Consider the following 11,031-nt stretch of genomic DNA (forward strand, 5'->3'; position numbering starts at 1 on the left):
AGATGAAAAATTGTATTTAACCTTTATACAATGAAGAAGTGTTTGATTTTTTAATACAAGCTGTTATTAGAGGTCTATTGGTATACATTGTGGACTTGTTGTCGTGTTTATTACTCCATTTCAATTCGTTACTCAAGGTTTAGGATTAAATTCACGTAAAGTGTAACATTTTCTACTTGAATATTTAATTACACGTCAATGATGAATGCTAAATTTTGGTGTTGTTTATTGGTATGCCTATCTATTGTTTATGCTGAGAAGAAGGTAATTTCTCCAAATAAGGTATCTCAAGTTGTTTCAGAATCCTATTATATTGGTGATTCTCAAATTTGTAACCAGGTTACTTGTTATCCAAAGGTGTTTGAGCCTTCAAATGAATGGAAAGAGGTCAAACCTCACCAAATTGTTCCTGCAGGTTTGCATGTACGTGTCGATATGAGTAGTGGTTTGAAAGAAGCAAAGATAGATGCTGAGTATGGTAAAAAAATTGCTACAACTGAAACTATCGGTGCTAGTAATGCTGAACTAGCAACCGTTTCTGAAACTGAAGTTTCAGCTGATTCTAAAACTGACTCTCTTGTTGAATCCATAACTGGATCAGCAACTGGATCAGAATCCACTGTTGAATCTGCAACTGAATCTGCAACTGAATCTGCAACTGAATCTGCAACTGAATCTGCAACTGAATCTGTAACTGAATCTACAACTGAATCAGCAACTGTATCTGAATCTACTGTTGATTCTACAACTGAATCCACAACTAATTCCGAACCAGTACCTGAATCAACTGCCAACTCTGAGTCTGAATCTTCCATTGACTCTGAATCAATCGTCGAATCGGCAACTGAGTCCATAACCACCGAAACAACAGTTACAAAGACTAAAAGCAAAACCAAGACTAAATCTGCATCTGCATCTGCATCCACTTCTGCATCTTCTTCATCCATTTCTGCATCCTCTTCAGCATCCACATCCACATCCACATCCACATCCACATCCACATCCACACCAACTTCAACCTCGACATTGACCAAGCCTGAAGAAACTAAAGATGATAAACTAATACCTCGTTCAAACCCTGCTCCAAAAGCCAATCATGAATTCTCTGCAGACTTCAAAATAATTCAAAACGTTCTACAAAAATCTACTATATCTGATCAAGATATTGAGACCATTGAATGGAAATTTGATGATTTAATGGAGTTTGCTCATGACTATAAGCATGGTTTAAAGATTATTAAAAATGAATTTGACTTATTATCTTCCATTTCATTCAACGAGACATTGCCAAATTCTGTAAGGGAATTAAGCACCAGAGTAATTACAAGTTGTATTAGAAACAACCCACCTGTTATCAAACATATTATAGAGACTTATCCTTCATATATTGATGAACTATTTGGGGCATTGAAAACTATGGAAAGTCAAAAAACAGTAGCTGCTAAAACATTAATCAAGAGATATTTGTCAATCTTGGATGTATTATTAGATGAATCTGATTTCAAACTAACCCACGCCGAATTATTGACATTGACTAATATTTACAACAGTTTGAAAGACAAACAAATTAGACTAAAGATCTTGGAAATAATAACGAGATTTTTCAACCAAGATCCAGCAGCCACTTCAAATAACAACAGTGAAAAACTGTCTACCAATATTGTACAAAACTGGGTCGACGAAATCGCCCAAGCCATCCAAGACAGCACAATTGATGAATTCCACGTTCGTAAATTCTTCACTACACTGGTTAATATCAAATACAATTATAAGAAAGATATCAAAACAGATAATAATTTTTTGAATTGGCTTGCAGTTCAATCAGCCAACAGAAAGTCTGAATTAAACAACGGTTTGAAGCAAAGAGATTTGGAACAAGACACATTTGACCAAATGCTGGTTGACAGCAGACACCTGATATTCGGGAACCCTATGGCACATAACATGAAACATTTAGATGACGAATTATAGTTCTGTCGTTTTGTTCTAAATAGCATTTATTTTTTTTCTAAATGTTTTTTTTTCTTTGGCCCCTTCTGCCTTAAATCAGTACGTGTCACAAACTGAAAACTGAAGTAATCTAACTGGACATTCAATCCAATGTATGTATTATATAAAAGATCTAATTCCAAAACCCCCACTCCCCAACAACAAACTAAAATAAACGATATCTTGCCTTGTAACCAACCATTTGCTCAACCAAGAAACACTGTCACCAAAATCACGTGATACTGACCCATTACTTACAGCAATCCAGCGAGAATCCGCTCGTTGTCACTTTTACCCTTCTTTCTCTGCTTGACCTCCTTAACACACTAAAAGGAAAAAACATTAAAGATTAAAAAGATCAAGTTTTAAACAGTTGATAAGTTGTAAGATTATTAAAGGTTTTATTTGAATTTAGGAAGGTTAAATAGGTATTTGTATCTTCAAGGGAATTGCAAGGTTATTTGTGAATCTTTTGATTGTTTTTATTTTGTAATTAAGGTGATAGGCGTTTTCTGGTCGATCGATTGAAATATTATTCGTTAGATTTAGGTCGGTGTCAAAACTTTTGAGATTACAGTATAATAGTTCTTGTAGATTATCTGGTTTTAAGAGAGTATAAAAGTTACTGGTTGATCTTGGGTTTGTGTGATTCTGTTAGTTTACTTTGCTAGGATTTCCATTGACAAGGTGAATTTTAATTTTGTTTGGTTGTAGTTATTGGTTTCCAAAAATAACTATATTTTGAATTATTTCCATTTGGACAAGATCATACCATACAGGTGAAATTGTTGAGAAGAGTGGGGGAGAGTTTTGGATTTTGTTTTGTATATTTTGGGTAGATAATAGAGTAATTGTGTTTGTGTGTGTGTGGTAAGCTCTGGTTGTTTTTTTTTGTTTTCTTATTATTATTATTATTTCTGTGAATTCGTTGGCCCAAGATGATGCGTGGTTTTAAGCAAAAACTTATAAAGAAGACCACTGGTTCTTCCTCTAATAAGAAAAAGGAGAAAGAGAAAGAGTCTTCGGCGAAGCAGAAACCTGCTGCTGCTACTACTACTGCTGCTGCTGCTGCAAGTACTACTTCAAGTGCTTCTTCTTCCAGAAAAGGGTCCTTGGAGAAAAATAGATCTTCTACTGTTTCCTCTTCTAAAAAGGATTATCCTGCAAGTTCAAAAAGTTCAAAGACCTTAGTATCGTCAAGTGCTGCTAGTACTAAATCAGACACAAGAAACGCAACTCCCGTTGTAGGTGTGGATACCCAGTCTCATCCTTCGAATCTATCATCTCCTAAAGTTGTCATCACTGGTGATAGTGATAGTAATGATATGAATGTCGATGGTAATAATCAAAATTACCTAAATGATGGATCTAACAATGGTAATAACTATAATAATGGTGGCTCAAAAACTAGTATGGCAACCAGTCATGATATCAATAGGTTAGAACATTCAGTTAATATTGCTGCACAATCCCCTCAATCAATTCATGCACAAAATCACTTGTCAAAGGATATGGCAACTAATTTAACTTCGTCTCCTGGCATCGATATTCCAAGAGCATCTCATTCTTTTGAAAGATTGCCAACGCCAACAAAATTGGCCGCTGATGCAGAATTAGATTTGATAAAGACTCCTCAACGTCATTCCTCCTCGAGATTTGAGGCTTCAAGATATACCCAGATAACAAAATTGCCAAATTTTGAAGATGTTTCACCAGAAGAAAGACTAGCATTGTTCTTGGCAAAAGTTGACCAATGCTATGTTATGTTCGATTTTAATGATCCAAGTTTTGATATCCAAGGTAAGGAAATTAAACGTATTACTTTACAAGAATTAATCGAATTCATCGTCACTAATAGATTTACTTATACTAATGAAATGTATGCACATGTGATTACCATGTTTAAAGTCAACTTATTTAGACCTATCCCACCTCCTGTGAACCCTGTTGGTGATATTTATGACCCTGATGAAGATGAACCTGTTAATGAACTAGCTTGGCCACATATGCAATTGGTTTATGAATTCTTTTTACGATTCGTAGAGAGTCCAGATTTTAACCATCAAATTGCAAAACAATATATAGATCAGGAATTCATTCTGAAATTATTGGAATTATTTGATAGTGAAGATATTAGAGAACGTGACTGTTTAAAGACAACGCTACACAGAATTTATGGTAAATTTTTAAGTTTAAGAAGTTTCATCCGTCGTTCAATTAATTATATCTTTTTGCAATTCATTTACGAAACAGAAAAGTTCAATGGTATCGCAGAATTATTAGAAATATTAGGTTCCATTATTAATGGTTTTGCATTACCCCTAAAAGAAGAGCACAAGGTTTTCCTACTAAGAGTTTTACTACCGTTGCATAAAGTTCCTTGTCTTTCATTATACCATCCCCAATTGGCTTATTGTATTGTTCAATTTTTAGAAAAAGAACCATTACTAACAGAAGAAGTCGTTATGGGTTTACTTAGATATTGGCCAAAGATTAATTCAACTAAAGAAATTATGTTGTTGAATGAAATCGAAGATATATTTGAAGTTATTGAACCATTAGAATTTATCAAGGTTGAAGTTCCATTATTTGTACAATTAGCAAAATGTATTTCTTCCCCTCATTTCCAAGTAGCAGAAAAGGTTTTAAGTTATTGGAATAATGAATATTTCTTAAATCTTTGTATCGAAAATGCAGAAGTCATTCTTCCAATTGTATTCCCACCACTTTACGAACTGACGTCGCAACTAGAGTTGGATAATATCAATGGAGAGGACGGTATAGTATCAGATCCATACATGTTAGTAGAGCAAGCCATCAATTCGGGTTCATGGAATAAGGCAATTCATGCTATGGCTTTCAAGGCATTAAAGATCTTTTTAGAAACAAACCCAGTACTGTATGAAAATTGTAACACATTATACCTTTCTAGTCTCAAGGAAACTCAACAAAGAAAGATTGAACGTGAAGAAAATTGGGGCAAGTTAGAAGAGTATGTAGAAAATTTAAAAATATCAGAAGCAAATAATCGAGCTAATGGTGAAAAGAAAGAAAATTCCAAAACCCAAGTTAATGATCATACTGAAGAATGAATTTAAGTAATGATAAAAAGAATTAATATTTTTGTGCATTTAAATTTAATACCCATTTACCAGGAGTAGAAATGGGTTCGAAAATTCTATTTATACCTTTTTTTGAAGATAACAGGTTTTCAATTATAGAAATTTTGATTCGATTTATGTTTTCAGTCTAATCGAAATTATAAAAATTCAATTATTTGTTATTGATATAACAACCCATTTAAATTATTCTTAAAGAATATAAATCTTTAAGTGTTTGTTAAAAAACTATCCAACCGTTAATTTATTATATAGTTTGTATGGCAACTGTCAATTGATTAAATATATATAACTATATATACATATTTGTGTATGTACATGTAGATGATTTAGATGGTAACAATTCCTTAAAAGATATTTAAACACAGCCAGATTTTGAGCATCATATAATTTGTGATTATACGATCCAGTTGATTAGATGGTACATATTAAGTTTAGACAATATTTAATACCGAAGTGCGTAAATATATATATATACTGATATAATTACTTATATACTGTTGGAATGTAAGGGAAAAAAAATGCAATATACATCAATTCAAATATCACACATATTTTGATATTCAAACTAAACATAATTCTTTCTATTACTCTTGAAGAAGAATTGAATGATAAAAGCTTGACCAACACTGATACCAATCATAACAGCCATAACTAATAGAGATAACCAAGTCAATCTAAATTCAGTAGATTCGACAGTGGACATGTTTCTCCACTCTCTAGCCCTTAAGTAGTTTAGTGCTTTAGTCATTTTATTTAAACTTCTATCGATTTCTTCAATAGCGTTATTAGCAACAGCATCCTTGGTGTCATCATCATCATCAGTAGTAATAATTTCTTTGTCCAATTCCAAAGTGATTTCAACTTTCTTCAAATCAGAACCGTAATTGTTGTGGAAGCAAAAAGTGTATTGGCCCAACCCAAAAGATTTCAATGCAAAATCAGAATATTTCTTCTGTTGCTCACTTACCAGAATAGATTGATCAGGAGCAGTAATCTTAAAATCGATTTCAAAATTACCACCAGTCAAAACTTGATAACTCACATTTATAGTATCATCTGGATTACTCAAATCTTGATATAAACATTCACTACCATGAGCTGGTAATGAAATAACAATTGGTACATGATTAGTACCTGCTAAAACATGGCAAACAAATAAGAAAAAAGTGAAAAAAATTGAACTCAGCATCTTCTAGATCCACAAACCAAAACCAGACAAAACTGAAAAACTTAGAATCCCACTTCTAGCAGATAATAAGATCTCTTTCCTTATCTTAATCCCCCTAACATCAAAGATAATAAGTAGCTTTTATAAATCTTTAAATCAACTTTATCATACTTCTTGTTTTATATTCCCATATTTTTTTTTTCTTTACACGTAAATTTCTTGATATATAAAGGAAGCAACGCCAAATGAGAAAGCCAAAGACTCTTTTCTTGAAGCAAACGTCAGATCAGAGGTGATTGATTGATGCAATTGCTAGTTAAAGGGTTGATCTAGTGGAGTGTGAGGAATCATGATGGTAATGGTATGTTTTATTCTCACTTGATCTTGTTGATTTAAATTTTGAACGGTGATCGCTGGTTAGGAATTGATGTAAAAATCAATTGATAAAGAGTTCATTTCTGCCTTTTTGAAATAGAACAATTGTCTTTGTAATTCAGTTTTGAACGTCTTGTTTCTTGTTTGGTTTGTTGGTTCTGTTTCTGTTTCTGTTGAGAGCTGTTGTATCAGTTTAGTGGCCAAAGAGATATCTCTTGGCTTGAGATCTAGGATTTGGCCTAACTTGTTAGTGTCATCCAGAGTTTGGTTGACCAATCGTGATATGAATGCACCTTTGAAGGCAAGTTTTTGACAATTGTACTGTTCTTCTTCATTATTGAGGTATTTCAACGATATATGTACTCCATGTGGGTCGGCATCTGTGTATACCTCCCAATCTATGTCAGAACTATGTGTCAGCTTCTGTAGTTTGTTTAGAAATAGTCTTGTCAGAAAATCTGGATATCCCTTTCCTGTAACCAATATACAATGTTGGATATCGTTGGGATTGATAGTGAGCTTGTTGAATACTGCTTCTTTCTCAATGACGATTATTTTACGAATTTGAGAGATGTCTTCTTTCCAAAATAAACGTGAATCTTGGGATATGTAGGGAATCAGTCCTGCTTTGTTGGCCACAACATCATTATCTGCAGTGGCTCTTGTAAAGTATAAGTTTACTGGCGAGAAACATAATCCCTTTTGGGCAGGCACCACGTTAAACACATCTCTGGATTTTAGTCCCATGGAATGCTGAAGAACTCCAAACCACTGGACGACTTTTGATTGACTCTTGAATAATTCGGTGTTCCCATAGTATACGTCTCTAATGGTGCTCACCTCTCTTGAACACAACTTGTTATGAACGGTCTTCAATAATGTCAATAGAATAGATATTTTGGTTATTTGTTGATCACCTTTCATGCTCTCATATGGAAATTTAACCTTTGTCGAAGTTCCTTTAGGGTTTTTGCATACAACTTCAATACCTTGGTGATGTTGCTCTACACAATTGGTCATTAAGCCCAGCATTGATTTAACATGACTTTTAATGTCATTATCAGCATCTTTTGACATATGGACAATTCTTAATTGTGGTTCTAACTTCGTAATCAGTTCTTCCTTGGATTCTGCATTCTGCATTAATTGTGCCAATGTTGATACCATTGTTGCTTAGAAGCTTTTTGTATTCTTTGTATTTCAATTTCGTTCAGCGGTAAACATGATTTATATTTTATTATTTATTTAAAAGTTTAAGTTTTGTTTTTATAATCTTGGTTTCCAACCCTAAATGTTAAAAGATACTCTTAATAAAAACAAAAGTTGTCTCTAAATCCAACAATGCGTTACTAGTAAAATCCAGTTACCATCCAATATCTCGTGTGGATCAAAGTTCAACCCTGTGGTTTGTGCTATATTGAAGAAGTATCAAGTATCAAGTTTACCATCCAAATAAATTAATGTCACTAAGAATTACAATTTTATTGCACTAGACTCACTGAAAAAGAGTTCGAAAGTTTAAGAAACACTGCTAAAAGTCAGCATTATATGTCTATTATAATCATTACCATTTTTTGTATTGTATTTGATAATGAATCTTCTTTTACAAAGGGATCATTGTTGTTATAGACAGTCTATTGATCTTGATGTAACTAATTACATCAAGATCAACTTTACTATGGGGCTTCGCTAGCAGATAGTAAAAGTGAAAAAAGTGAATATAAAACAGAGATGAGCTTTCAATCGACAGGAAGGTTTATGGTTTTAAGAGTGTCATAGATAGTTTATAAGGATTATCCAATACCAATTGGAGACAATACTTAATCTACATGAAATATGAACCAAATAGCATCTCTTTCTGGGGGGATCAAGGTTACTGAAATGCCAAAAATTCGATTTCGTGAACTAGAAAGACATATAAAGAAGGTGAGTTTCAGGTTGTCTCCAAAAGAGGTCGAAATGACATCTGTGAGGCCTGATTCACCTGGATCTAATGAATCTGTTGATACAAAGAGTTTACCAAGACTACGAGGTGGATTGGAACGGGTTCTTTATCAACCGATTAATTTACACAAGTTGAAAGATGCAAGGTCAGGAGTTTATAATTATGAGGAATCCTTAGAAGTTATAACGTCACCGTCCCCACCAGTACCATCATCCCACTCTTTTACGCCGCCTCATAGAGATTCAGTATTATTAGACGTTGCTGCTAAATATAATCGACGTTATGTATCGTCTACAAGTTCTATGACATCAATTTTATCACACTTACATTTCTTAATTTCAAATCATAGGAAGTTAAATATACAAAATTCAAGTATAACTAAGAACTTTCCTCAAAAATCTTGCTCTCCCACTACGTCAGCTCATTTGCCTGCTTCTGTAATACTAAGGAAACTGAATAAAGTAACTGATAACCATGATGGAGACAGCATTTGCTCGATTGATTCAGATCCCTCATTGGATAAAGAAATGATATTATCTGCATTAGGCCACACCCTTGAAGAGTTTTTAACAAGAGGTACCCAACATCATTCTCTATATGACAGAGTATATCACTATTCAAAAATAGATGACTTCATTTTAAGATCTCAGTTGGATTGCTATGATCCAAAATTACCTGGAACTGGAGTATTTGACTTAAAAACAAGAGCAGTAAGTGCTATTCGATATGATCTTTCATATATTGAAAAGCAAAGCAACTATACAGGATATGAGATCAATAAGTTGCACGGCCCCTATGAATCAATGGAACGTGAATTCTTTGATTTAATCAGAAGTGCCCTGCTAAAATATTCCTTACAAGCAAGAATTGGTAATATGGATGGAATATTTGTAGCATATCATAATATAAGAAAAATATTTGGATTCCAATATATACCCTTAGATGAAATGGATTATATCCTGCATTCTGATTCTGATTCCACATTTAAAAGAATTCTAAGGAAAAAAGAGCGTACATATTGTGGAATATATGGTGATAAAAACTATATTTTAAACCATGAATATGAAGAACGCAAGATTGCATCATTGGTTGCTGACCATGAATTTAAGCTGTCAGTGTTAATTCTGAAACAAATATTAAAAGAAATTGAAAACCAATTTAAAATCAAAGGAGTAGATTGGGAAAAATTGAAAATATTAATGAAAACTTACCCAACAAGTGATGGATCAATTCTGAAAATTGTAGCACTTCCAATTGATGTTGGGGCAAACGATAAAACCGAATCGCTGTCATTCAACGATTGTGCCACAACAGATCAAGTTCTAGAAAGAGTTAAAGAAGTACGTAAATTTAATGATGATATTTTGAATGATAATTCTAGTGACATTTTAGGATTTGAAGTAAAAGTGTCCAACTTAATGAAAGGTCATAAAAGAACAATAGCACCATTGAAATTTCCTGAACTTGATGAACAACCACAGTTGAGTGCTGAAATAATGAATTTTTGGCAAGAGCAACTAAAGATAGACTATTATAAGGATAGTAGTAAATGGAGCCATCCAAATTTCATTGATCCATTGGATGTTTTAAAATGGACAGTAAATGTTGATATGCAACCAATAAAGAATAAAAATAATTTGAAATTGCTATATAAGAAGCTTGCAGAAGAAAAATTGAATATGATTGATGAAGCTTGTAAGGATGACATTCTGACAGATATTGAAGAAAAGCTTGAACCAAGCAGTATAGCAATAGAAAGAATAATGAAGTTTATGAAACAAGAGATGAAGCACTCTGAAGGTAAATATAAAAAAAAAGATCATGAGAAAAATTTCGGTCACATATTAAGAGCTTACGGTGAAAAAAGTGCCCTAAAGAACCAGATATAATAAAAAATATTAAAATAGCATTCTTATAGATTACTTGTAAAAATTGCATAGGAAGCAATAGAATTTTCCAAAAAAAAAGAAATTACCCTTGTATATTCCTTAATAAAAAAATTTTGTATATATTTTATAAAATGATGACTGGTTTTTACAGAAAAGGGGCGGCTCCTGGACCCCTATATCTGGAATGCTGCTTGCAAATCAGTTCAGGCTCAAAATGACGGATCTAGATAAAAAAAGGTTGAAAAGGCCAAATTTTATTTTTTAAACAAGAAGTTCATTGAATTCCTTAATCAATTCTTTCGGATCGAAAAATTTCCTTGGATCCTAACAAATTTAAGAAAATTATTGCCCCCAAATAAAACCCGGGACTTTGAATAAGCGAACCACAAAAGTTGGAAGTTGTGTCCCAAACCAAAATATTTTCAGGTTCCCCAACCCCTTCATAAAATATGTGACCTGAACACTCATTTTTAAAAATTTGGGGGGGAGGAGTTCAGAACGGTTCCAGAAGACACTCTGACACCTCCCATATTTCGAAGAAAA

General features: G+C 33.2%; 5 protein-coding genes across 5 annotated transcripts; 3 read left to right on the forward strand and 2 right to left on the reverse strand.

Moving 5' to 3' along the window:
* Nucleotides 1–198: 198 nt before the first annotated feature.
* On the forward strand, nucleotides 199–1,971 carry SIL1 (Sil1p; the record flags this gene model as incomplete). The annotated part of the gene is made up of 1 exon (XM_001642241.1): nucleotides 199–1,971. The coding sequence occupies one exon, from the start codon at nucleotides 199–201 to the stop codon at nucleotides 1,969–1,971; it is 1,773 nt and encodes a 590-aa protein (XP_001642291.1).
* Nucleotides 1,972–2,927: 956 nt separating this feature from the next.
* On the forward strand, nucleotides 2,928–5,081 carry RTS1 (protein phosphatase 2A regulatory subunit RTS1; the record flags this gene model as incomplete). The annotated part of the gene is made up of 1 exon (XM_001642242.1): nucleotides 2,928–5,081. One exon carries the CDS (start codon nucleotides 2,928–2,930, stop codon nucleotides 5,079–5,081), a length of 2,154 nt encoding a protein of 717 aa, XP_001642292.1.
* A 595-nt stretch (nucleotides 5,082–5,676) lies between these two features.
* On the reverse strand, nucleotides 5,677–6,300 carry ERP4 (Erp4p; the record flags this gene model as incomplete). Its single annotated transcript, XM_001642243.1, has 1 exon — nucleotides 5,677–6,300. The coding sequence occupies one exon, from the start codon at nucleotides 6,298–6,300 to the stop codon at nucleotides 5,677–5,679; it is 624 nt and encodes a 207-aa protein (XP_001642293.1).
* Nucleotides 6,301–6,696: 396 nt separating this feature from the next.
* On the reverse strand, nucleotides 6,697–7,821 carry SPO11 (DNA topoisomerase (ATP-hydrolyzing); the record flags this gene model as incomplete). Its single annotated transcript, XM_001642244.1, has 1 exon — nucleotides 6,697–7,821. One exon carries the CDS (start codon nucleotides 7,819–7,821, stop codon nucleotides 6,697–6,699), a length of 1,125 nt encoding a protein of 374 aa, XP_001642294.1.
* A 669-nt stretch (nucleotides 7,822–8,490) lies between these two features.
* Nucleotides 8,491–10,488, forward strand: PET127 (Pet127p; the record flags this gene model as incomplete). Its single annotated transcript, XM_001642245.1, has 1 exon — nucleotides 8,491–10,488. The coding sequence occupies one exon, from the start codon at nucleotides 8,491–8,493 to the stop codon at nucleotides 10,486–10,488; it is 1,998 nt and encodes a 665-aa protein (XP_001642295.1).
* Between the last annotated feature and the right edge of the window lie 543 nt (nucleotides 10,489–11,031).

The sequence above is a fragment of the Vanderwaltozyma polyspora genome, genomic scaffold (assembly GCF_000150035.1).
Source record: "Vanderwaltozyma polyspora DSM 70294 KpolScaffold206 genomic scaffold, whole genome shotgun sequence".
NCBI lineage: Eukaryota > Fungi > Ascomycota > Saccharomycetes > Saccharomycetales > Saccharomycetaceae > Vanderwaltozyma > Vanderwaltozyma polyspora.